This window comes from Mustela erminea, chromosome 15 (assembly GCF_009829155.1).
Source record: "Mustela erminea isolate mMusErm1 chromosome 15, mMusErm1.Pri, whole genome shotgun sequence".
NCBI lineage: Eukaryota > Metazoa > Chordata > Mammalia > Carnivora > Mustelidae > Mustela > Mustela erminea.
Genome location: NC_045628.1, coordinates 65,057,669 through 65,084,840, shown reverse-complemented (window position 1 = coordinate 65,084,840; position 27,172 = coordinate 65,057,669). Strand labels below are relative to the sequence as shown.

Genomic DNA, 27,172 nt, shown 5'->3' with positions numbered 1-27,172 from the left:
AACAGGAAAAGAACTGTGGAAACTTTCTCACTTTGATCACTCCCCTCAGTATACAGTTTGGAACTTGAGAATACTTTAAGAGAGTGGCATTAGAATTTGAAGCCTCAACAGTTTAATAATATTCTTCTGTATTTCTTATTTTTAAATTTTAAGATTAATAAAATGTCATGCTCTCTGAACTAATAGCTTCATGAAGATTTACTTTGATGGTTTGAGGGAAAATTGTTTTATTTTTAGCAGTGGGCCATGCCAGTTTCTGAACATAATACTGAAAATGACAAAATGACATTTCCTGTATTGACAGCTTTACTTTCCAGTGTTGTGTTTTTCATTTATATAAAAAATTGCAGTGTGTTGTTTTACCACATAAAACATATAAATTATTTTCCACTTTGAAGTAGCTTTTTTCCAGGTTGTTGTTGTTATTTTTAAGAACTGTCCCTTCTATTTCGTTTTGCCAGCATAGAGATTTGTAAGAGCAGTTAGATGGCATTATTCCCAGTTAGATTTTGTAGTAGTTATTATATATTGGATTGATGATAAAAGCATTTTTATTTTAGCCTTAACTTTGACTTTAAATTTAATCATGTTTTTACTACTACACAGTTAACAGAGTCTTGCTCTTGAATATTCTTTAGCCATATATATGCCACCAAAAAAATGTTAAACTATAAGTTTGGAAATGTATCAGTGTATCAGTTTTTGGTACATAACATGCTACCACCAAAATTAGTAAAACAACAACTAACTTACAACTGCTCCTGAATTTATGGGTTTTCTGGCTAGTTCTGGCAGCTTAGCTGCGGGTAGTTCCCTCTAGAGCGGCCTGTCTCACATGTCTGGTTGTGGGTGCCGGCTCTTGTCAGGGGAGGTAGAGATAACCGCGTTATCTGTCACGCATCATCTCAAAAACTAACTTGGACTTCTTCACACGACTGTAGTAGAGTTCATAACAGCAAGGAAAAGCAAGGATTGATGTGTAGGTACTTTCCAAGCCTGTGTTTGCACTGTGTTGAGTAATATCCCGTTGACCAAAGCAGGTCACTTGCCAACCCTGAATTCAAGGGTTTGAGAAACGGACTCCATTTATGCAAAGAATGACAAAATCATTCAAGGGGAATGTCTAGAAGCATGAGAGTGATACGATATGTGGCCATTTATCTGTCTACCACCTTGATTTCTTTTTTATTTACTTCAATTTTAATAAAAATAATGTATAGGGGCAACTGGGTGACTCAGTGGGTTATGCCTCTCTGCCTTCAGCTCAGGTCATAATCTGGGGGTCCTGGGATCAAGCCCTGCGTCGGGCTTTCTGCTTAGTGGGGAGCCTGCTTCCCCCTCTCTCTCTGCCTGCCTCTCTGCCTGCTTGTGATCTCTCTCTCTGTGTCCAATAAATAAATAAAATCTTTAAAAATAAATAAATTAAAAATAAAATAATGTATAGATCTTTAAGTATCCAAATAAAATTTTTTAAAATATTTTATTTATTTATTTGTCAGAGAGAGAGGGAGAGAGAGCGAGCACAGGCGGACAGAATGGCAGACAGAGGCAGAGGGAGAAGCAGGCTCCCCGCCAAGCAAGGAGCCCGATGTGGGACTCGATCCCAGGATGCTGGGATCATGACCTGAGCCGAAGGCAGCGGCTTAACCCACTGAGCCACCCAGGCGTCCCCCAGATAAAATTTTTAAAATCTCTTTCAGTAAATATAAACTAACTCCAAGTGAGTAGAAAGCTTTTTTTTTTTTTTAAAGATTTTATTTATTTATTTGACAGAGAGAGATCACAAGTAGGCAGAGAGGCAGGCAGAGAGAGAGAGAGAGAGGAGGAAGCAGGCTCCCTGCTGAGCAGAGAGCCCGATGCGGGACTCGATCCCAGTACCCTGAGATCATGACCTGAGCTGAAGGCAGTGGCTTAACCCACTGAGCCACCCAGGCACCCTGAATAGAAAGCTTTTAAGCCTTTTATTTTGAGATAATTGTAGATTCACCTGCCACTGAAGAGATAATAAATATCCTAGATAGCCTCTACCCACTTTCTCCTAATAGTTAACTTCCTGCAAAACTGAACCGTAGTACAGCCAAGCAATTGGCATTGGTAGAATTCTCCAACCGTGTACAGATGTCAACCAGCTTTACAACTTTTCCTTTATACATGTGTATTTAGTTCTGTGCAGTTTTATCACATGTGTAGACTCAGGAGACCACCACCACGGTCAAGATACATGGTTCCATCATCTCAGAGCCCTCTTAGAGCTCTTCTAAGCCACCCCTGCTTACCTTCCACTGCCTCCCCTTCTTAGTCCTGGATCCCTGGCAATCACTAAATTTGTTCACTATTTTTGTAATTTTGTCATAAGAAATATATACAAATAGAATCATAGAGTGTGTAACCTTTGGGAATTAACTGTTTTTCACTCAGCCTGATTAATTACCTGGAAATTTAGCCAATTGTTCTATGTATCACTATGTTTGTGCCTTGTTTTTTGTTGTTTGGTTGGTTGAGGTTTTTTGTTTGTTTTTTAATGGAGTAGTAGTCCATGATTTGAATGTGCCCTATAGTTTGTTTAACCATTCACCTGGTAAAAGACATCTGGGTTGTTACCAATTTGGGGCTATTATGAATAAAGGTACTATAAATATTTTTGTACAGAGTTTTGTATGAATATAGATTTCTGTTTCCTTGGGGTAAATACCCAGGTGTGAAATTGTTTCATCATATGGTAGCTGCATGTTTAGTTTTTCTTTTCTTTTTTATTTTCTTAACGTTTTTTTATTTATGATATCTACACCCAACATGGGGCTCAAACTCACAACCCCAAGATCAAGATCACATGCTCTACCAACTGAGCCAGCGGGGCGCCCTACATGTTTAGTTCTGTGTGTTTTTTTTTTTTTTTTTTTTTTGCTTTTTGAAGATTTTATTTATTTGTTCATTTGAGAGAGAGAGAAAGTGAGAGTGCAGCATGAGCCAGGGGAAGGACTGAGGAAGAGAGAAAGGGAGAAGAAGGAGACTCCCTGCCCAGGGCTTGGGAGGAGCCTGACACACTGCTTCATCCCAGGGCCTTGAGAAGACCTGAGCTGAAGTCAGACACTTAACCAACTGAGCCACCCAGGGATCCCCTGCGTGTTTAATTTTTTTAAAGAAGCTTCCAAACTGTTTCCTAGAGTGGCTGTGCCATTTTATATTCTCACCAGCAATATGTGAACCATCAGGCTTCTCATTCTCACCAGCATTTGATGATGTCGCTGTTTTTCTTTTAGATATGTTTACATTCTGATAGATGTGTATTGATCGCTCATTGTGGTTTTAATCTGCATTTCCCTAATGGGTCGAGAGGTTGACCACATTTTTCTTGTGTGTGTTTGCCATTTATCTTTTTCAGTGAAATGTCTGTTCTTCTCTTTTGCCCATTCTCTAATTGGATTGTTTGGTTTTCTTACTATAGAGCTTTGGGAGGTTGTTGTTGTTGTTTATATTTAATACATTCTAGACCTTTATTAAATCTTTCGTTGCATTGAGGCACCTGGGTGGCTCAGTCGGTTAAGCATCCGACTTTTGATTGCAGCTCAGGTCATGATCTCAGGTTTGTGAGATCAAGCCCCTAAAGGAGGGATCAGGGACCACTGTTAAAACTTCATTTAACCTTAACTACCTCCTTAAAGGTCCTGTCTCTAAATATAGTCACATTGGGGATTAGGACCTCAACCTATCAGTTTTGAGGAGATAGGATTCAGTCCATAACAGGGTATATTTCTGGGCCGTCCCTTTTGTCCCATCAATCTGTGTGTCTGTCCCAATACCACACTTTTGATTATTGTAGCTATTTCAGTAAATCTTAGCATTATTGCTCCCATTTTATTTTTCTCTTTCAAGATTGTTCTCAGACTTATGCCTTTCCATATAAATTTTAGAATAAATTTGTTGGCAAAACTTTACTGAGATTTTGATAGGAACTAGTATTGGTTTTGTTGATCTTTCTCTATTTTTCTATTCTTATTGATGTTGGATGTTATCTTTATTATTTCCTCCCTTTGCTTGCTTTAGAATTATTTAGCTCTTTTGCTAGTTCTTTTTCCTCCCCCCCCCCCATATGTGCCATAACTTACATAAGACTTCAGCGGGTCCTCCCAGCACCACCAACCCCCGCCCTGAGTTCCAGCTGGGGTCGAGCCTCTCAGGAGTCCTCCGGGAACCTGGACGAAGGGAAGCAACTCCGGGGGCCCGGGCTCCCTGTCCTCCAGGTCCTCCAGCTCGCGGGCGCGCGGGCCGGGGGTTCCACGGCCTGCGCGGGGACGTGTGCGCCGCCTAAGCAGCGGACTTCCGCTTCCCCGCGCCGGCCCCGCGCAGCCATACCCCCGCCGCACGGGTGCTCCGGACCCCGGGGGCCGCCGCCCTTTGCGCTCCCCCGCGGGAGTGCGGGGCGGAGGGCCGGCCGGCGGACGACGTGGGTGTTAAGCGGCTGCCCCTGGCGGCGGAGGCAGAGCGGCTTGCCGGCGGCGGAGCCCGAGCAGCACGCAGGGCCAACTGTCCTGGCGGTGAGCGCAGCCCCACAACCGCCGCTCCGGGGGCGGCGAGAGGGAGCGGGGCGCGAGCGGGCCTACGCGGCGGGGCGGGGCGGCGCGACCTTCCCGGGCAGCCGGCGGGCTTCTGGGGTCCGCGGCCCGCGCGCCATACCCGCGCCCAGGTTGTTATGGGCGCCGTGGGCCGGGGCGCGCGCCGTCCTCGTGCCCAGTTCGTTACGGACGTCTTGGGCCGGGGCTCGCGCCATCCCCGCGCACAGGTCGTTACGGGCGCCCTGGGCCGGGGCTCGCGCTGTCTCCGTGCCCAGGTCGTTACAGGCGCCGTGGACCGGGGCTCGCCGGACACTCCGGGGCTCCGCGGCCTCCTTTCCGTAGAGTCACCTGCCGGGAAGGGTGTCCTCTTTGCCCCCGCGGAGCGTCATCAGGCCTCTGGGCACCGCGCCGCCGGTGTCCGGGCCCGAGTGGGGGCGGTTATGAATGAGAGACTTGCAGGTTGTTGGGCTGGAGTCCGAGGACGAGAAAGCGGGAAGCAGTCTCCCTCGCGGGTCCTGTGCCCCCGGGATCCGGAGCCTCAGTGCTCGAGTGCCTGGCCAGCGTATTAGGTGGGCTGGCATCGCAGCGCCTTGGGTCCGGCTCTAGTCCTGGGCGGGAGGGCAGCCGGGTCGGCTTGAGCCTGTGCTGCAGTCTTCTCCTTCTTGGTGTTACCTGGTGGAGCAGGGGGCCTCAGAGCGTTCTCCCAGGCAAGAGACTCATTTCCCCTGGGAACTTCAGAAGGCTGTGCCGCTGGCGATGTTGTTTGTCTCTTAGTCCTGGATTCGGACCCCCTGTGCTTGCAGGAGAGGTAAAGGGGCGCGAAAAGGATTCAGCTTTTTAACTGGCTCAAGACTGAGTTTTAACTTTTGCTCACCAGTCTTGCTTCCCCCAAGCCGAATGTATTTTTCCAGACTTCTTGAAGCCGCGTTCTTAAACACACAATAATGTGAGTCAGTTGCTGAGTTAATCTGTTAGCTCCTATCACTGTTTAGTATTTTAGTAATTCTCTTGAGTCCTTACTTGTGGGATTTGATGCGTTTAAGTTTCGCATACCGGAAGGGGTTAAATTCAAGCGATGACACATAGTAGGATCTATGCCTTTCTTATAAACTAAGAAAGAAATGTTGGCACCCCAAGAATTCAACCGACGGAGAAGCCACATGGTTTGGGCCCTGTGTGACTCTCCCCACTTGCCTCCATTTTCCCTCTAAAATGCAGGGCTCGGTGCTTGTTTTTTGCTTTTCTTTTTGGTCAGGTTGGAATACTCTGGAATTAAGTATTGCTTGGTAGGCACAGACCCAAAAGGCAAGACTTGAGTCCTCTGACTACTTAACTTGTATGACCTTGGAAAAGCGCTTGCTTTGTGGCCTCAGTTTTCCATCTGGAAAAGGAAGAGATTGGATTAGGACCCTCATAGCCTTCTCTAGGTACAGGATGGCCACAACCTCGTCAACTGTAGTTACTGCTACTGCCTCTCCTGTCCTATCAATAACATAAAATGCATGTCTTGTCTGTTTCACTTAGTTGCTTTTTCAAGTCCAGTACTATGCTTTTGTGGTTGCTGGTTTTACAGTTTTGTTTTGTTTTGTTTTTCAAAGAAAGCAAGATTCTTGGTGTCTGATCATTCACAACAGGTGTCAAGTGGTTAAAAAAGACTTCTTAGGGGATGAAATTATTTTCCGCTGACGTTTAGGTCCGCGTTGGCATTCATTAATAACCCAGCTGGCACACCACCATCCAAAAGTTGGCCTGAGTGGGAGCACAGAGGTCTTTAGCGTGATGAATAAAAATTGTTCTTTGGTATTGACGGATAAGTCACTTACTTAGTTTGAAAACCACACAGAATTGGTTGCTGAAGTGGTTATCTTGATATTATGTGTTAATGAGCCACCTTTCCTTTTTTATAAAAATCTGTATTTTTAAAGTTCATTTCTCTGTGATAGTTGATTTTTTTCTTGACAGTTGAGTAGTAGACTCTAGTTTTCCCAAACTTTTTAAGCTCTAGCCCAAACATGCTGAAACAAGGTACTAGGAGAGAAACTTGGTTATCTGAATATTTTACTGGTGCTCCAGTGATTCTTATCAAACAAATTTAAGACACAGTGTTGCTTCTCAAAATGTGATTGGTGGCCAGTCATTATCAGCCTCATCTGGGAGTTTGTAGTAACTGGCAAGGTTTCTGGTCCCACCTGAGGCCTAGCACATCAGAATCTGTATTTTAACAAGGTTCCCAGGTGTTTTGTGTACATGGTTATGGTTGAGAAGGTCTGAAGAGGCCTTTGGTGACCATGACTAATGCTTGGTGCTGTGCTCCGTAGTTCTAAGAACAGCTGTCCCTTGTGGCTATTTTGATTGCCTTTATATTATGATAATAATTCTATTATTCACCTTTGATATGGGGGGACCTCCAGCTTAAGGGGCCCGAGGGCTCATCCTGCTGGTGGAAGATCAGGAATTGAGACCCACGCATATGTCACTTAGCAGAACGCCTAAGCCATTACTTTCCAGACCTACTGTTTTGTGACCTCCTCTGAGGGACTCAACTCAGGCTGCTGTCTGAATTTAGAACTGAGCTTAGTTTCCTGACAGTTCCACTTAGGCCTCTGAAAAACTAGTTTGTGATGGCTTGGGTGTCTATGGTATTTGGCATTTACTTGTAAGATTTTCAGAAGAGTTGGTTGAAATGCTCCCTATGAGTAGCTATAGCTCTGATAACTCACGGAAGGGTTTTGACTTGCGAGTTTTTCATGGGGAGATGGTGGGCGAGTAGAAGGCAGGCCAATTGCTAAGCTGCACTGATACCCTCACTGCCTTCCTCTTTCTTTCTTTCTTTCTTTCTTTCTTTCTTTCCTTTCTTCCTTCCTTCCTTCCTTTTTTTGCAAAAGGGAGAACTGATCTCCCAGCTCCCAGAGGTTGACATCCCAGTAACCAGGCAGCAGTTCTAGAGAAAGGCTGCAGAGGCTTCACTGATGGTGAGCTCTGGTCTCCTTTCAGGGATATGAGACACCCGTCATAAGCTCCGGAGAGTTGCCTTCCACAGAGACCAGCAGAGGAGTGGGCCAACATGAAGTCCAGTCCTGCCATCCAAACTGCCATTGACCTCACAGCGAGGGCTGCAGGTAATTCCAGGGGAAACCCATCCTCTAGTCTTGGGGTACCTGCTACAAGTGGGATCCAATGAAGGCTTGGTGAAAATATTGCTTTTGTCACTCCCAGAAGCAACATGCTTTCTCCTTGGAGGGAACCCATGTAATGGAGGTAATCCATCTAATTGAAGAGTAATATTGTCTCTAAGAATGGCAGAAGGTAGAGAAGTTCCCTTACAATAAAACTCTGAGTGTGGGTGCAGGGTGGGAATGTCCTCAGTTCACAGCTGGAAAACCTCACAGCTCAGAGTTGAAGTCCTTTGTCCATTGTCACACAGCTGGCATGTGCAGGTGACGTGGGATTTCACTCTAAGCCTGGCAGTCTTCAGAGCCCTTGTAGTCCAGAATCCTACTATGCCGTCTGTCCAGGGAAGTCCTACTTACTGTCCTTATTGCTGCCAAGGAAAGAAAGGAGGACACTCTTTAGAAATGTCTTTGGTAACTCAGGCTGATTTTTGATGGTTTCTAAAGCCCTAAAAAGAAAAGACAGGCCCTAGGATTTGCCAGGGAAGGGTGGGCTGGGCAGGAGCTGAGCCCCAGGGCAGACTGTGGCCTCAAAAGGCACAGGTAAATACTCCTGGGCAGCGCTTGCAACACACAGGCCAGTCTTTAGATATATCACCTTTACTCCGCCTGAGGGCAGTAATTGGAAGTGTGTGCTTGGTTCTCTAGGTTCCTGTGTTATTTTAGCGCCAGAGGAGTGCTGGGATGCTCCTATTTCCCAGATGAAACCCCTGGTTTACCCTTGCCCCTTACACTGATTCCCTTTTTTAAGAAGAAAATTTTTTTTTATTAACATGTAATGCATTATCAGCCCCAGGGGTACAGGTCTGTGAATCGCCAGGTTCTTACACTGACTCTTATAAGGGCCTCAGCTCCTGGGAGTGGAGAGGCCAGAGGGGTGAGTTGCCTGTTGTCCTCTTATCCAGTGGGACCTCCGGGGTCAACAGATCAGGTGCAGCCAAGGGCCACCCTGGTCATCCCATCATTCCCTTACCTGTGAAAAGAAGTTACAGTTTAGAGAACAAAGTATTTTCTCCTGAACCAAAGGTCAGTGGAGGTAAGCTAATTGAGAAAGGCTATAGACAGTGCATTACAGACTGATAAGAAGTACAGGCACCAGCTCCCAGTTTAGAGACCACAGGAGTGTCCTGACCCAGGAGGAGGGGAAACTAAGGGTGGCCTAGGTGTCCACTGGCTTCTTGCCTGCTGAAGGCCTTGGGTCAGTTCCATACAAGCTGCAGCTGGTAACCCATGGCCCAACCAATGGCCCCATGCACCACTCCCATCCCCATGGCAACCCCCAGGCCACATTGGGATGACCCTGACCGTGGGAACAGTGGACCCATTTGCCTGCCTCTGGCACCCTCTTAACGGTCCTGCAAATGCTCTGGGCTCAGTTTTTGTCTCCACCTTAGGGTGGTATTTAACCATAGGAGGTATTCTCAGCTTTTGGAATTATATGTCAGTCAGTCTGCCAAAGACGTAGAATCTGATGTGATCGAATTTTCTTTTTCCTGGAAAGGCATTTCTGTGTGGACAGGTATTTGCGTGCGACTTATGTGCTTTACAGTAAATTTTAAAGATACAGATAGCAGTAGTATTGTTGGGAGTCTGGTGTTTAAGGCATTGGGGGCATGTTTTTTTAAAATATTACCATGTTTTGGGCCCATCTACATATGGCCTTTAATTCTCCTGATAAGTAGTTGGGATTTCTTCCTGCCCTGGTCTCATTGGGTCACCCGTCACTGATGTAGCATGGCCCTGCAGCATCTGACTTTGGGGGACAACAGGCTCCTTGACAGGGGTCCGTGCCAGGTGGACCTGGCAGGTGAGGGGTGAGAGGTGAGGGACTCCTTGGCTGGCAGGGGAGGCTTGTGTTAGTGACCTGAGAACTTCTATTGGGACGCGCTTGGCATGCAAACGGGAAGCCACAGCCCCACTTTGGATGGGTGGCAGTCCCCCAGTGTGGAGCTAGGAGGGCCTGCAGAGACCTTTGGATCTGATGCTCACTGTATAGTGTATAGGACACCCTGAGAGGCCGAGTGCGTTTGCCCATGATTGTGCAGCTAGATGGTGTCCAGACAGGGCTAGGACGTTGGTTCCTTGGTTCCTTGACTGGTGCTGTTGTTGTCTTTGTTTTAAAACTCCATAATGGTGGCTCCATAGCTCAGGGGTTAGAGCACTGGTCTTGTAAAACTCCATAATGGGCAACAGTCCTCCTGGGGGTGGAGGTTAATCTCAAGCCTCTGCTGCCAGCTGTCTGGTTGGGACATTGGGCCATCGTGGACTGAGGTGATCTCGGTGTAGTATACACATGTTCTTTTCCGTGTCCCTCCTTTTCTTTGAAATAGGCCTCCCCCATCCAGCAGGTTTTTGGTCCAGTTCATCTGCTGGAAAATGCTGGTAAGCTGGCACTACCTGTCTGCTAGTGTAGGAGAAATTCGAGAAACTCCAAGCAGCTAGGATGGGGAAGGATTTGAAGAAGATAGGTCACTGTATGATGTTGAAATGAGACAGTGTGGAGCTCAAAAGTTAAATTCCTTCATGAGGAACCTTGGTCTCCCTTTAAAATACAATAGGGTTTTTTTTTTCTTTCTTTTTAAAAAAAAAATAATATAGTAGTTTTTTGACAACTATAACCCGCCCCCTGCTTTAACTTTGTTGCTGTATGCCTTAAGTAGCCTAGCTTCTCACTGTGACCCAGATCATTGATGTTTATCCTCTCGTGCCACAATTCATGATTCTCCTGGCCCTTTGGATGTCTTCTTTGGAAAAATGTCTATTCAGGTCATCTGCCCATTTTAAAATCAGAAAATTTAGGTATTTGTTGTTACTGTTACTATTTTTTTGATGTTGACTTACAGAAGTTCCTTATATATTTTGAGTATTAACCCCTGGTCAGATGCATCATCTGCAGATATCGTCTCCTGATGCATCATTTGGAAATATCCCCTCCCATTCAGTAGGTTGTCTTTTTGTTTTGTTCATGGTTTCATTCACTCTGCAGAAGAGTTTTATTTTAGTGTAGTCCCAATAGTTTGCTTTTTTTTTCCCTCACTTCAGGAGACCTATCTAGAAAAATGTTGCTAGGCCAGTGTCAGAAGTCTTACTGCCTATGTTTTCTTTAGTTTTATGTTTGTTGTATGTTCAGTTATATGCAGTTTTATGGTTTCAGGTCTCACATTAGGACTTTAATCCATTTTGAGTTTATTTTTGTGTATGGTGAAAAAAAGTTTCATTCTTTTGGATGTATCTGTTCAGTTTTCCCAATACCATTTAGAGAGGAGACTGTCTTTTCCACCATTGCATATGGCTTCTTCTTCTTTGTGGAGTAATTGACCCTGTAAGTGTGGGTTTATTCCTGAAACGTTTTTATTTATTTATTTTTAAAGCTTTTATTTATTTATTTGACAGAGATCACAAATAGGCAGATAGGCAGGTAGAGAGAGAGGGAAGCAGGCTCCCCACTGAGCAGAGAGCCTGATGCAGGGCTTGATCCCAGGCGCCTGGGATCATGACCTGAGCCAAAGGCAGAGGATTAACCTACTCAGCCAGCCAGGCGCCCCTGAAACTTTTTTTTTTTTTGAGATTTTATTTATTTGGGGCGCCTGGGTGGCTCAGTCAGTTAAAGCCTCTGCTTTCTGCTTGGGTCATGGTCCCGGGGTCCTGGGATCAAGCCCAGCATCCGGCTTTCTGCTCAGTGGCGAGTCTGTTTCCTCCTCTCTCTCTGCCTGCTTCTCTGCCTACTTGTGATCCCTGTCTGTCAAATGAATGGATAAAATCTTAAAAGAAAAAACAAAAATCTTATTTATTTGACAGAGAGAGACGACAAGCAGGGGGCAGTGGCAGGGAGAGGGCGAAGCAGGTTCCCCGTAGAACAGAGGAAGCCTGATATGGGACTCGATCCCAGGACCCCGGGACCATAACCTGAGCTGAAGGCAATCACCCCACAAACTGAGACACCCAGGTGCTCAGTGTGAGTTTATTTCTGGGCCTCTGTTCTGTTCTTTTGATGTATGTGTCTCTTTCTGTGGCACTACGGTACTGTTTTGATTACTACTGCTTTGTAGTGTTTATTTTTTTTTTTTGGAAGGAAAAGGTTTAATTTAAAGATTCAAGATTCACATCAATATTAATGATAAAGTTACCTTTCTCTTGATAAGAGCTAAACTTTTGCTTTTCTCGTTTCAACGTTTCTTGCCACATTTTTTCCTGTGTTTTTCTGTTACTTTCACCCCATCTCTTCCTGTCTATTGTCCTATTGACGCATTCCCTCCCTCTCCCCAGTAGTTTACACTCGATCTTTAGCAAAAGGCCAAGAAGTGATCCCCAGTAGTTTAGAATCTATACTTATACATAAGCTACGACGATTAAATTCATTTTAAAACACTCTTTAACTTTACCAACATCTAGGTAGTATCCGTAACTTTCTTTTCCTATATTCCCCAAGAGCACTGTTAGCTGTTCATCTTCCTGAGTAGAAATGTGGCATTTTATTTTCCTGTTTTCCTTTTTTGATGTGGGAGAAAGATAATCTACATTGTGTGTATGTGTTTATAGTCATCCTAGATTGCTAAAGTATATATCCTCCATTGATTCTTTCAAAGAGGGTATGCAAGAAACAAACTGTGAATTCTTTCATATCAAAAAATGTCTTTGTTTTACCTTCAAAATAAAATGCCATTTTGGCTGGATGTATGATTCGAGGTTTAAATGTTTTCCCCTGCAGAAATTTTATGTTACTGCCCCATTTACTTCTAGCATCCAGAGTGTCCAGTAAGTCTACTGTCAGTCTGATTCTTGTTCCTTTGTAGGTTCACGCTCCTCTTTCTGGAAGACTTTATGATTTTTTTTATCCTTGGAATTCCCAGATTCCTAGGAGTCTCTATTCATCAATCTTACTGAGTACTTGGTAAGCACTGACAGTCTCAAGACTTGAATTTTTCTTGGCACCTGGGTGGCTCAGTTGGTTAAGCAACTGCCTTTGGCTCAAGTCATGATCCTGGAGTCCTGGGATCCAGTCCCACATCCAGCTCCCTGCTCAGAGCGTGGTCTGATTCTCCCTCTGACCCTCCCCCCTCTCATGCATTCTCTCTCTCTCTCTCATAAATAAATAAAATCTTAGAAAAAAAGACTTGAATCTTTCTTTAGCTCTGGGAAGTTTTCTTCAATTATTAATTATTTCCTCTGCTCCATTCCCTTTATTATCTTTTTCTGGAATTCCTGTCAAATAGATTTTGGAGCTTCTGAATCTCTCCTCTATATCTGGATCTTTCTTCATTATCTCTTTGGCCATTTGCATTGTAACCTTAGAACATTCTTCAAGTCCATCTTCTAGATCATTCCTTGTCTCTTCAAGTATGTCTCCGGCTATTCAGAGCATCTATGGAGTTCTTTACTTCCAAGACATCTGGATAATATTTTTTAATATTTCTAATCTCCTCTTTTATCTCTTTGAAGTTATTTATTCCACTTCTAAAATTTTCTTCTCTCATATTATCTGTTTCTTTAGGTGTTGGCACCTTTGTTTGCAGCGTTTTGTGTCTGTTTTCCTTCAAACTATGGTGAAAACAACAAAGAAAAAGACAAAAACTAGAGTCTTAAATACAGAGAAGAAACTAGTTGCCAGAACATAAGTGGGATAGGGGATTGGTGAAATAGATAAAGATGATGAATAGTACACTGACCTTGATTGTATAGAATTGTTGAATCCTTATACTGTACACCTGGAACTAATACAGCACTTATGTTAATTATACTCAAGTAAATAAATAAAGTGCCCAGAGTTGAGCCCTGCTGGTCCTCAAAACCTATTAAGCCCCACTAGTTTTCAAAGTCAAATGTTATGGGGACTTGTCTTCTCAGCGCAGGACTCCTGTGCCTGCTCTATGGTCTGAGCCTCTTGCTTCTCCATGCTTGGGGGTCCCTCCTCTTCATGGACAGTCTTACCGGGGGGTTGGTTCTCAACTGTGTCTTCACCTCACCTACCTTTTCGATGTGGCCTCCTCTCTACTGTAGAAAGTCTGCTCTGCCAATCTTTGGGTCCTTTTCAGAGTTTTTTGCACTTGATGTGGCGGTTATCTTGGTGTGTGTGTAGGGGACAAGGTTAGCACAGGATCCTCCTACTCTGCCATCTTCTCAGCAACAACAACAAAAAAACAACCATCATATAACTTTTATCCTCCTCTTGTTAATGCGGTGGACCATGTTGACTGATTTGAAAATGTTGAACCATGCTTGCATTCCCAAAATAAATCCCACTGATCGTGGCAAATGATCTTTTTATTGTTGAATGTACTTTGCTAATATTTTGTTGAGGATTTTTATATCTAAGTTCATGGGGAATATTGGCCTGTAGTTTTGTTTGTTGTTTAATTGTGACTTTAGTCTGGTCTTGGTATGGGTAATGCTGACCTTATAGAATATATTTGGAAGTTTTACTTCACCGTCTATGTTGTGGGATAGTTTCAGGAGAATAGGTATTAACTCTTCTTTAAATGTGTAGCAGAATTCACTGTGATTCTATCTGGTCCTGAGCTTTAGTTTGTTGGGAGTTATTTGATGACTGATTAAGTTTCATTACTAGTAATTGGTCTGTTCAGATTTCCTATTTCTTCGTGACTCAGTGTTAGAGACACCAGCCTTCTTTTGGAGTAATAATAATCTTCCTTTGAGGTTGTTAAGATCAAAACAGAATGGGGATGGGGAGATGTCAGAAAAAAGGGTGAAAGAATTTGCAGTGAGCAGTGTTTTGACTTGTGCACCCTTTTGGGATTATCTCTACCTCTCAGGGTCTTTAAGCTCTTTATAACTCTAAGTTGTAGAAAAGTAATAATACTGTAAATAATTTTTGTACATAAAAATACAAATTAGTTGTATCTAGTGGAAAGAAATTGATTATTAAACCATTTTTAAAGATTTTATGTATTTATTTATTTGGGAGAGAGAGAATGAGAGAGAGAGAGAGCATGAGGGGGGGGGAAGGTCAGAGGGAGAAGCAGACTCCCCGCTGAGCAGGGAGCCCAAAGCAGTACTCAGTCCCTGGACTTCGGGATCATGACCTGAACCAAAGGCAGTCACTTAACCAACTGAGCCACCCAGGCGACTGATTAAGCCATTTTATATCTGTTTATAAACTCATGTCATCAATCTTTATTTACCTATAGATGCGCAGTATTTTTTTAATTGAAATATAACATATGTTCGTTTATATTAGCTCCAAGTGTACAATATAATGATTCAGCAATTGTATACATTACTCAGTGTTCATCAAGATAAGTATATGATCATCAAGATAGTAAACTCTCATGGGTCACCTGGGTGACTCAGTCTGTTAAGTGTCTGCCTTTGGCTCAGGTTGTGATCCCAGAGTCCTGGGATAGAGCCCTGTGTCAGGTTCCCTGCTCAGTGGGGAGCCTCCTTCTCCCTCTGCCTCTCCCTTGCTCATGCTTTTTTTCTCTGCGTCTCTCAAATAAATAAATCTTAAAAAAAAATTTATGGACATTGAGGAGGGTATGTGCTATGGCGAGTGCTATGAATCATGTAAGACTGATAATTCATATACCTGTGCCCCTGAAACAAATTATACATTATATGTTAATTTTAAAAATGATAAGCGTACTCTTTATTTCCCTTTATTTACCCATCCCCCTGCTCACCTTTCTTATGGCAGCCATCACTTTGTTCTCTGTATTGAGTCTGATTTTTTTTTGTCTCCTTTTTTCCTTTCATTTATATTTTTCAATTCCACATGAGCGAAATATATTTGTTTCTCTGTTTCACATAGCATGGCTATGGGTCCATCCACACTGTTGCAAATGGCAAGGTTTCATTTCTTTTAATTACAGCTGAACAATGTTCCGTTGTGTATGTGTATACCTGTATAAATACATCTTCACTACATTTTCCTTACCTATTCGTCTCTCAGTACACACTTGGATTGCCTCCATGTATTGGCTATTATAAATAATGCTGCAATAAACATAAGGGTGTATATAGCTCTTCAAATTGGTGCTTAGTATTCTTTTTTTTTAGCTTTTTTTTTCTTATTTTTTTATTTTCAGCATAACAGTATTCATTATTTTTTCACCACACCCAGTGCTCCATGCAATCCGTGTCCTCTGTAATACCCACCACCTGGTACCCCAACCTCCACCCCCCACCCCCGCCACTTCAAACCCCTCAGATTGTTTTTTAGAGTCCATAGTCTCTCATGGTTCACCTCCCCTTCCAATTTCCCCCAACTCCCTTCTTCTCTCTAACTCCCAGTGTCCTCCATGCTATTTGTTATGCTCCACAAATAAGTGAAACCATATGATAATTGACTCTCTCTGCTTGACTGATTTCACTCAGCATAATCTCTTCCAGTCCCATCCATGTTTCTACAAAGGTTAGGTATTCATCCTTTCTGATGGAGGCATAATACTCCATGGTGTATATGGACCACATCTTCCTTATCCATTTGTCCGATGAAGGGCATCTTGGTTCTTTCCACAGTTTGGCAACTGTGACCATAGCTGCTATAAACATTGGGGTACAGATGGCCCTTCTTTTCACTCCATCTGTATCTTTGGGGTAAATACCCAGGAGTGCAATTGCAGGGTCATAGGGAAGTTCTATTTTTAATTTCTTGAGGAATCTCCATACTGTTCTCCAAAGAGGCTGCACCAAGTTGCATTCCCACCAACAGTGTAAGAGGGTTCCCCTTTCTCCATATGCCCTCCAACACATGTTGTTTTCTGTCTTGTTAATTTTGGCCATTCTAACTGGTGTAAGGTGATATCTCAATGCAGTTTTAATTTGAATCTCCCTGAGGGCTAGTGATGATGAACATTTTTTCATGTGTCTGATAGCCATTTGTATGTCTTCATTGGAGAAGTCTCTGTTCATATCTTCTGGCCATTTTTTGATATGATTCTCTGTTTTGTGTGTGTTGAGTTTGAGGAGTTTATTATAGATCCTTTTGTCTGTACTGTCATTTGCAAATATCTTCTCCCATTCCGTGGGTTGCCTCTTTGTTTAGTTGACTGTTCCTTTGCTGTGCAGAAGCTTTTGATTTTGATGAAGTCACAAAAGTTTATTTTCACTTTTATTTCCTTTGCCTTTGGAGACATATCTTGAAAGAAATTGCTGTGGCTGATATCAAAGAGGTTACTGCCTATGTTCTCCTCTAGGATTCTGATGAATTCCCGTCTCACGTTGAGGTCTTTTATCCATTTGAGTTTATCTTTGTGTACGGTGTAAGAGAGTGGTCGAGTTTCATTCTTCTACATATAGCTGCCCACTTTCTCCAGCACCATTTATTGAAGAGACTGTCTTTTTTCCACTGTATATTTTTTCCTGCTTTGTCGAAGATTAACCATAGAGTTGAGGGTCCATATCTGGGCTCTCTACTCTGTTCCATGTGTCTGTTTTGATGCCAATACCATGCTGTCTTAGTGATCACAGCTTTGTAATAAAGCTTGAAATCAGGTAACGTGATGCCCCCAGTTTTATTTTTGTTTTTCAACATTTCCTTAGCGATTCGGGGTCTCTTCTGATTCCATACAAATTTTTGGGTTATTTGCTCCAGCTCTTTGAAGAATATCGGTGGAATTTTGATTGGAATGGCATTAAAAATATAGATTTCTCTAGGACGTATAGACATTTTAACAATGTTTATTCTTCCAATCCAAGATCATGGAATAGTCTTTCATCTTCTTTTGTCTTCTTCAATTTCTTTCATGAGTGTTCTGTAGTTCCTCGAGTACAGATCCTTTACCTCTTTGGTTAGGTTTATTCCCAGGTATCTCATGGTTCCTGGTGCTATAGTAAATGAAATCGATTCTCTAATTTCCCTTTCTGTATTTTCATTTTTAGTGTATAAGAAAGCCACTGATTTCTGCACATTGACTTTGTATCCTGCCACGTTGCTGAATTGCTGTATGAGTTCTAGTAGTTTGGGGGTGGAGTCTTGGGTTTTCCATATAAAGAATCATGTCATCTGCGAAGAGAGAGAGTTTGACTTCTTCATTGCCAATTTGGATACCTTTTATTTCTCTTTGTTGTCTGATTGCTGTTGCTAGGACTTCTAATACTATGTTGAACAAGAGTGGTGAGAGTGGGCATTTTTGTCGTGTTCCTGATCTCAACGGGAAGGCTGCAAGCTTTTTCCCATTGAGGATGATATTTGCTCTGGGCCTTTCATAGATAGATTTGATGAAGTTCAGGAATGTTCCCTCTACCCTTATACTTTGAAGCGTTTTAATCAGGAATGGATGCTGGATTTTGTCAAATAAGAAAACTGTTAATCAAGATAAAGAATCATATTGATATGAATACATTAATAGTACGAGATCTTAACATGTCTCTCTCAGAAATACACTGATCATTGAAGCAGAAAATCAATAAAGAAACAAGAGCATTGAATGACACAATGGACCAGATGGACCTCATAGATATATACAGAACATTCCACCCTAAAACAACAGAATACTCATTCTTCTCAAGTGCACGTGGAGCCTTATCAAGAATAGACCATATACTGGGTCACAAATCAGGACTCAACCGGTACCAAAAGACAGATTATTCCCTGCATAGTCTCAGATCATAATGCTTTGAAACTGGAGCTCAATCATAAGGAAAAGTTCCGAAGGAACTCAAAACACCTGGAAGCTAAAGACCACCTTGCTTAAGAATGCTTGGATCAACCAGGAGATCAAAGAAGAACTGAAACAATTCGTGGAAACCAATGAGAATGAAGACACTTCGGTCCAAAACCTATGGGATACAGCAAAGGCAGTTGTAAGGGGGAAATACATAGCCATCCAAGCCTCCCTCAAAAAAATTGAAAAATTCAGAATACAGCAGCTGTCTCTACACCTAAACGAACCGGAGAATTAACAACAAATCAACTCCACACATAAGAAGGGAAATAATCAAGATTAGAGCTGAGATCAATGAGGTAGAAACCAGAGATACAGTAGTACATATTAATGAAACTAGAAGCTGTTTTTTTGAAAGAATAAGATAGATAAACCATTGGCCACACTAATCCAAAAGAAAAGAGAGAAAGCCCAAATTTATAAAATTATGAATGAAAAGGGAGAGATCACAACTAACACCAAGGAAGTAGAAACAATCATCAGAAGTTACTATCAACAGTTATATGCCAATAAGCTAAGCAACCTAGATGAAATGGATGCATTCCTGGAAAACTATAAACTCCCAAAATTGAACCAGGAAGAAATCAACAACTTGAATAGACCGATATCTAGTAATGAGATTGAAGCAGTGATCAAAAACCTCCCAAAAAACAAGAGCCCAGTACCTGACGGATTCCCTGGGGAATTCTACCAAACTTTCAAAGAAGAAATAACACCTATTCTCCTGATGCTGTTTCAAAAAATTGAAGCAGAAGGAAAACTTCCAGACTGTTTCTATGAAGCCAACATTACCCTGATCCCCAAACCAGGCAAAGACCCTACCAAAAAGGAGAATTTCAGACCAATATCACTGATGAATACGGATGCTAAGATTCTCAACAAGATCCTAGCCAACAGGATCCAACAGCACATTAAAAAGATTATCCACCATGATCAGGTGGGATTCATCCCTGGGCTACAAGGATGGTTCAACATTCGCAAATCAATCAATGTGAGAGAACAAATTAATATGAGAAGAGAGAAGAACCACATAGTCCTCTCAATTGGTGCTTAATATTCTTTGGGTAAATACCTAGTAGCAAAATTACTAGACTATACTTACTGTGTACATATATAAAAATACTCTGGGTGAGTATTTCTTTTTGATTATATGTGCATAAAAATATTCTCCATTTGGAGCTGGACAAATAAACAGGTGGGAGTAGGTGAGCCAGACTCTTCACCTCATGTCTTTTTTACCTTTTATATTATAGAAATATGCTTTATTTTAAGAGGTTTAAATGTGTGGGAATGAAGCTTGTAAATCAGTGCCATTTCCTGTCATGTGTTCAGTATTTGAATTAATTTAGTTCTACATTTTCACTAATTTCTGGTGAGCATCAGTTCTGCAAAGAAGTTCTGTAACTGGAATGGGATAGGATGGCATGGGGTGGAGGAAGTAAGGCTCAGACATGATGATGCTTAATGCAAATTCATAATGTGTTCTATGATGCAAACAGAATCTGAACATCAAGAATGATTAACATATGACTCTTAGATAATCTTTTTTAGTTCTGTACCTTTACTTCTATGCATATTTGTGACATTCCTTGTTAAAACAAAAGCAGTAAGAATTAATTGAAGGATTGAGAAACAAGCCTTTAAGAACTACTAAAAAAGGGCGTCATCTGAATTGAATAGAGAGCAAGAAACCATTTGTCTATAGATGTATCCTGAATGCCACCAGAATGTTTGGATGCAACTATTTAATATCTAACTCCAGATGAGGGTAAGAGGAAATTAGACTGTTTAAGACCCATTGTCGGATGTCTGAAGCAAGCAACACATGAGGAGGAAAGGTGGCAAGTTACCTACCTGATTTTTTTCTAGAAAGATAAAGAGAAGCTAAACTATATGTCTTTCCTCCCACCCCCAGCCTTATAAATTGTGCTTTAGGAGACAAAGTTGGGCTTAAAGCTTTGTCTTTTAAAGACGGAATGCAAGCAAGACCCAGATGATACACTACTGACACACTGTTAGCTGTCATAATTTTCTCTTTAATCCATAATGTTAATCTGTGAGACATTTTGCTCTTTGTTCTAACGAGCCTAACTTTATTTCCTTCAGGTGTTGGAAAAGGCAATGGGAGTGATGTTAAAGTACAAATAATGATGAAGAGCCATATCGTCTTTTTCTGTTCTGCTTCCAAAAACTGTTGGGTAAGAGATAGCATTCAAACTGGAAATTCTGGTGTTTGTTTCAAATCTCAATGTCAAACCAGCATGTTCAGTGTTAGCAGTGTCCCAAGTGACTCTGCCTCCGATGTCCTATGGGACTGCACTGAGAGAAGTAACTCAAGAGTGGCCGGAAGGGGACATATATACCTCTTTCCCCTAAGCGATGGGACCTGGTAGTCTGTTTTCTTAAATGTTGAAGTGCCTTGGACTACCCTAAAGCAATAAGAAGCTTTCCCGGGTCTTAAGAAATATAAACCCTCCAAATTCTCTCTCCAGGTTTGTGTCTCTTCTCCTATTACTTCCCCACCACCACTCCTTGCCCTTTGTCCCACGGAAGGCGCACACCCAGACCCGATCCTTGACTTCTGTTATCTCTGCACATACTCTACTCTTGGTTCTGCTCATCCATTCCCCTGCCGCAAACTATTATTTTTTCTTCCATCCGCTCGCACAGACTTATGAGCACCCCCCACGTGGTAGGTGCAGGACACCCACCTAGACAGCTTCTGCCCCAACGACGGAACTGTGTGTGTCAATCCAGATTTGTCAGATGAGCTTTCCCTCTGCTTCTGCAAGTGACACCAGAATTCTCTCACTGAGGCCTCACGATGTAGAATCCTGGAGTCTCTCCTGGCCGTGCCCCCACATCCAGTCAGCACTTCCTTTTGATTTTACCTTGGGAATCTCTCCTCACTCTCTCCGTTCCTTTCTGTTCCCATTGTCACGCCCAGTCCGGCACCTCACTTGCTCATGCCTGGATTTCTACAGTGGTCTCCCTACCTGACCCTTCTCTTCATGCTATACAGTGTCCAGAGACCGGCAATATGCAGGCATTTCTCTGCTCCTACTTGAAAAGCAGTAAGTGGAGCAGAAGAACAATGCACTCTGTGCCTCTAGTCAAAGCCAGTCAGTATCTTTGGCTCAGTATATCTGCAAAATAAAGACCACATCTCCCGGGTTGTGAGGATTAGGTTAGATAATGTATGTGAAGTTGCCCTGTGAGCTATAATCACTGTTATAAGTGATAAATGTCGGGCCACTTTGTCACATAGGAATTGCCCCGCCCCCATGCTTCCACAATTTTTCTTATTTCCTGGCTCTTGAACCTTTAAGATATTTCCCTATCCTACCTGAGACCTGAGCTTATTTCCTTCAGTAACTTGACCTACAGACTCCATTCCAAGTAGACGGGGTGCCTTCTGGCCCTTGGGACTCAACACTCTCATTTCTGTTCCATGTGTTCCATGTCTTTCCTCTCCCTCCCCCACACCACCCAGTCTGCACAGCATTCTCTTTCAGAGCTCCTCGTGTGTACAAATCCACCACATAGAACTCTTTTTCTGCTCCCCTATGAAACTTTCTTACTCTCTGCTTCTCATTAAGCTCCCCAGAACACACAACCACACAGTCTTCATTATCCAGCTTGACATGTAATTTATGCCATTCTACCATTGTTTCTTATGTCTGCAGCTCCCTGAAGCATCCCCTGAGTCTGCACCTTCTTTGGTATTTCGCACAGACTCTCCTTAGTGTGGGTACCACTATTGTGCAAGGGCCAATCAGTAACAAAGAAATACTCAGTATAGCCCCAAAGTCCTTCATTCCAGAAACGTGACCAATCTTTGGTCACTCCATCCAGTAGTTGGCTATGGACAAGTGCTATGATACCATCATGGAGCACCTTTTTAATAAACATGACCAATCACATGTTTTTGAATGTGAATGCCAAGTTTAAAACTGATCTTCTTAGTGTGTCCCGGCATCTGCAAATCAAATGACACACGTTCAACAGTGACATTTAAATTCTGATGGAAAAGGGAGTATTTCACTTTTCAGCAGTGCAGTACCATACCCTCCAAACATGTTGGCCTTTTAAAAATGTAAACAGTATTGCAACTTAATAGAAACAATGATTCACATTTATTTATATGTGTAATGGCTGCACTCTGAGACCAAGTGTACTTGATAAATCCAGGAAGCTGCGATAAGCAAACTGAACTTCACCATTTATCCACCCATTAGCTAGGGTTATGGTTCTGAGTTCCGTGTGATCATTCACAGATCCTTCATGATGCGGAAACAGACAGCGTGACAATCCATCTGTCCAACTGCCCACCACTGTATGATGACATCAAAGTGCAGTTTTTCTCTTCTTCCGTGAGTCATCCAGAACCAACCTATGCCAGTATTCTTGTCTGGCCTTTTGAATGATTCTGATTTAGGCTTTCCTTTACTACAATTCCTGGCAAGGAACAGGATAGGAGATGTCAACCTCTCGCCAGAGAGGGGGAGAAAAACAAGGCCGGTCTATATCAAAATTTTTAAAAAGAACATAAGAGATTTTTGCTCATTTTTTAAAAAAGATTTTATTTGACAGAGATCACAAGTAGACAGACAGTGGGGGAAGCAGGCACCCCGCTGAGCAGAGAGCCCTATGTGGGGCTCAATCCCAGGACCCTCGGATCGTGACCTGAGCCGAAGGCAGAGGCTTAACCCACTGAGCCATCCAGGCGCCCCTTGCTCATTTTTTCTAAATCCTATACAACTTGCATATCTTTTCAAATAAGGAAAAAACAAAGGTATGTTTACTGCAGAGTGGTGATCACACTTTTGTTTTGTATCTTTAAAACACAGTGCTCCCCATAGTTTATAAAGTACTTTAAAATGAGGGAGATCTGACTTTCCTTTGAACCGATACATAATTCATGTTAAATAGTATTTTTTTAAATTTTATTTGACAGAGATCACAAGTGGGCAGAGAGGCAGGCAGAGAGGGAGGGGGGAAGCAGGCTCCCTGCTGAGCAGAGAGCCCGATATGGGGCTCCATCCCAGGACCCTGAGATCATGACCCGAGCTGAAGGCAGAGGCTTTAACCCACTGAGCCACCCAGGTGCCCCTTAAATAGTATTTTTAATCTAACATTTACCTTATGAAAAATGAGAATGTTTGCCATTGTCATTGCTCTGAACATGAGTGTGTAACTTCTGCTGAGACGTCACAAAGTGTACAAGTGTTACTCTTTACATGAATTTCTAAGCCTCAGTTGTTTTGTTTTCCTATTGAAATCATCAAGCAGAACTGCCAACAACTAACAGTGTTGATCAAGTTAAAGTTTGTGCCCTCCTCCATCCCCTGCTTGCTCCCCGTTATGGGAAAATCTGTTCAGTAGTGAAATGGTATGTGTGTGGAAGCAAGTGACCTCGGTGGTTCCCATACCAGATGGGCTCCCCTGTGATCCCTGAAGCCGGTCTGAACACTCGCTCAGTCAGTGGTCCGAAGCAGGAGCTCCACTACAAGAAGTACTGGCCTGGGCAGTGTTGCTTAATTTTGTGATTTTCAAGGGCCATGAGATGAAAACTCTCTCATGTGTGGGTATTCTTATCATTAATACTGATAGTCAATTATCAGTGCAGCTGCTGCTTGTAGAAATGGATGAGGTCTTTGGACATAAAGTGGCATCGGTCTCTGGTCAGCACGATGTAAACTAGGTTGGAGGACTACTGTCTAATTTATATAGAAAAAAACACATTTCCTTAAATTTTGATAGGAATGGCAAGAAAAAGCCATTTCTTAAAGTCTCCTTTGTGTCGTGAGCGGAGGGTTATACAGGTTAAGTGCTGTGTGTCTAACGGCTCTAATTGTTCAACATATATAGAAAGGAGGGAAAAGGAGGAATTTTAATCCCTTTGGAATTAGTTTTTAGTATCATTTTTACTATGAAAATTAACTTTTTTTCTTTTAATTTTAGGACCTACCCAAATACTATGACCAGTGCCCATTTTTTTTTCTGGTTCCATACATCATTTTTACAAAATAAAAGGTATGGCTCTGATATAATCCAGTAGAAATGGCTTAATCTCCAAGATCTGTGTAAGGCAGAATGGCACTCCTGCCCTCAATTTATAGAAACCAAGAAATCCTCAAGTCCCCCATTCTTCATTATGTAAAATATAGGGTTAGCGTTGAGAACCACTGTGGCCTTAACCTCAAAGTCCATGCCATAGGACTGTGTCATAGGAGCTGAGACGTATTCTAATCAGATCTAGGTGTGGTGATAAATCCCTCCCCTTGCAAGTGTAGCAGGAGTCTGCTCAATTACCCCGACTAGGGCAGGTCCACCGTGTGTGTTCATCTTCTGATGACCGACCACCTACCATATTCTAGGCCAGAAAGGAAAGCATCCTCGAGGAAGGCTTTAGCTAGTTTAAAGGTGACTGACACACCTGGATCTAGGGCAGAAGTTAGAGGACACAGTAAGCATCCATGAAGACAGCTTAAAAAAAAAAATCAATAGTCTCTATTTTAGAAATGACTTTCTAGTGACTAAACTGGGAAATCTTTTTTTATAAATTAACTGAAGATTATTCCAGGGAAACTTCTTCCCTCTCTGGAAATTCGTTCCTGAGTCTGGAAGTTCTCTAGAATTCTAGTTCTCTAGTACTTGAAGGAGGACTGAGTTAGTGGGAATAGTAGAAATAGCCGCTGAGGACTATGGGTCTTGCTTGTGGGGGACGAGAGCTCTCTTGCAGACTCTGCAGGGAAAAGGGTATCGGGTGTCAGCAATAAAAACACAGCTCTGTCAGAGCCACGCTTATTTAGGCTTCGGTCTCCATAAGGGAGTTCTTTGGGACGGTGGGCTGCTGCAAGCTGTGGATACCGCGGTTCACGGAGATGGGTGCGACCTCTCTGTGAACTGGCTAAGGGAGGACTCACTATGGTAGAGTGGATAGCTGAGGCAGAAGGAGCATTTTGGGAATTACAAACAGCCTTACTGACTGCCCCAACATTGGCCATCCCAGATGTTACCAAGCCCTTCCACTTGTATGTGCCAACTGAGGCACAGTAGAGGGACTAAGACTAACCCTGGTTGGCCTTCTGTGCTTGAAACATGTTTCTTCTTTCCTAGGCTTTACCTTCCACGGAACCAACTGGATAATCCACATAAAAAAATAAAAACATGGAACATCTATCGTGAGGAGTTTGTAGTCGAGCTGTATTTTGAAGAATTGGGATAGTAGGATCCTGTTCCCCACAATCCCAGCCACACATTTAGGTCTCCTAACCCTTCTTCTTTGAATGTATACTTATAGTATATTTACATACACATTTTTGACACCTTAAATATATACATTATAAAAGGTTAGTGGTCATTTTTCTTTCCTGAAGGAGGTATACCAGGGTTGAGAGAACTACTGTTCGTGGGGACTGTGTGCCAAAGTTAAGAGTTTAACAGAACTTTCATATCAAAATAACATTTAAAATGATTCCTCACAATATTGCGTGAGGTTTATTATGTATTTTTGGGTAAGTAATCCCTGCTTTCACATGTGTAATGTCAGATTAAAGAGGTCATTTCTTTTTTTTTTTTAATTTTTTATTTTTTATAAACATATATTTTTATACCCAGGGGTACAGGTCTGTGAATCACCAGGTTTACACACTTCACAGCACTCACCAAAGCACATACCCTCCCCAATGTCCATAATCCCACCCCCTTCTCCCTACCCCCTCCCCCCAGCAACCCTCAGTTTGTTTTGTGAGATTAAGAGTCACTTATGGTTTGTCTCCCTCCCAATCCCATCTTGTTTCATTGATTCTTCTCCTACCCACTTAAGCCCCCATGTTGCATCACCACTTCCTCATATCAGGGAGATCATATGATAGTTGTCTTTCTCTGCTTGACTTATTTCACTAAGCATGATACTCTCTAGTTCCATCCATGTTGTCTCAAATGGCAAGATTTCATTTCTTTTGATGGCTGCATAGTATTCCATTGTGTATATATACCACATCTTCTTGATCCATTCATCTGTTGATGGACATCTAGGTTCTTTCCATAGTTTGGCTATTGTGGACATTGCTGCTATAAACATTCGGGTGCATGTGCCCCTTTGGATCACTACGTTTGTATCTTTAGGGTAAATACCCAATAGTGCAATTGCTGGGTCATAGGGCAGTTCTATTTTCAACATTTTGAGGAACCTCCATGCTGTTTTCCAGAGTGGCTGTACCAGCTTGCATCCCCACCAACAGTGTAGGAGGGTTCCCCTTTCTCCGCATCCTCACCAGCATCTGTCATTTCCTGACTTGTTGATTTTAGCCATTCTGACTGGTGTGAGGTGATATCTCATTGTGGTTTTGATTTGTATTTCCCTGATGCCGAGTGATATGGAGCACTTTTTCATGTGTCTGTTGGCCATCTGGATGTCTTCTTTGCAGAAATGTCTGTTCATGTCCTCTGCCCATTTCTTGATTGGATTATTTGTTCTTTGGGTGTTGAGTTGGCTAAGTTCTTATAGATTCTGGACACTAGTCCTTTATCTGATATGTCGTTTGCAAATATCTTCTCCCATTCTGTCAGTTGTCTTTTGATTTTGTTAAATGTTTCCTTTGCTGTGCAAAAGCTTTTGATCTTGATGAAATCCCAGTAGTTCATTTTTGCCCTTGCTTCCCTTGCCTTTGGCGTTGTTCCTAGGAAGATGTTGCTGCGGCTGAGGTCGAAGAGGTTGCTGCCTGTGTTCTCCTCAAGGATTTGGATGGATTCCTTTCGCACATTGACGTCCTTGATCCATTTTGAGTCTATTTTTGTGTGTGGTGTAAGGAAATGGTCC

General features: G+C 42.6%; 3 protein-coding genes across 8 annotated transcripts in view; 1 reads left to right on the top strand and 2 right to left on the bottom strand.

The window, feature by feature from the left end:
• LOC116574089 (phosphatidylinositol 3,4,5-trisphosphate 3-phosphatase TPTE2-like) overlaps window positions 1-27,172 on the bottom strand; it is a 772,466-nt gene that overhangs the window by 64,667 nt on the left and 680,627 nt on the right.
• On the top strand, window positions 3,650-25,517 carry LOC116574418 (phosphatidylinositol 3,4,5-trisphosphate 3-phosphatase TPTE2-like). 6 transcript variants are annotated; one of them, XM_032315176.1, is made up of 5 exons: window positions 3,650-4,535; window positions 7,548-7,672; window positions 20,452-20,543; window positions 22,623-22,718; window positions 24,310-25,146. In XM_032315176.1, exons 2-5 carry the CDS (start codon window positions 7,618-7,620, stop codon window positions 24,376-24,378), a joined length of 312 nt encoding a protein of 103 aa, XP_032171067.1. In that variant the 5' UTR covers window positions 3,650-4,535; window positions 7,548-7,617; the 3' UTR covers window positions 24,379-25,146. The 6 variants fall into 6 exon arrangements, with proteins under 6 accessions (XP_032171067.1, XP_032171070.1, XP_032171069.1 ...); XM_032315179.1 differs by lacking the exon at window positions 3,650-4,535 and adding an exon at window positions 5,012-5,361; XM_032315178.1 differs by lacking the exon at window positions 3,650-4,535 and adding an exon at window positions 5,466-5,499.
• Window positions 22,276-27,172, bottom strand: part of LOC116574410 (mitochondrial substrate carrier family protein S-like) — a 169,435-nt gene continuing 164,538 nt past the window's right edge. Inside the window, exon 6 of the mRNA XM_032315153.1 lies at window positions 22,276-22,324. Within this exon, the coding sequence (XP_032171044.1) occupies window positions 22,308-22,324 (17 nt within the window). The 3' untranslated portion in view covers window positions 22,276-22,307. The remainder of the gene's footprint in view (window positions 22,325-27,172) is intronic.

What these genes read in the sequence shown, in the direction of transcription:
- LOC116574418 (XM_032315176.1), top strand. Translation starts at nt 7,618, where the DNA reads ATGAAGTCCAGTCCTGCCATCCAAACTGCCATTGACCTCACAGCGAGG. An exon ending in CCTCACAGCGAGGGCTGCAG is followed by an intron (nt 7,673 to 20,451) that starts GTAATTCCAGGG and finishes TATTTCCTTCAG; the next exon opens with GTGTTGGAAAAGGCAATGGG. An exon ending in CTGCTTCCAAAAACTGTTGG is followed by an intron (nt 20,544 to 22,622) that starts GTAAGAGATAGC and finishes GATCATTCACAG; the next exon opens with ATCCTTCATGATGCGGAAAC.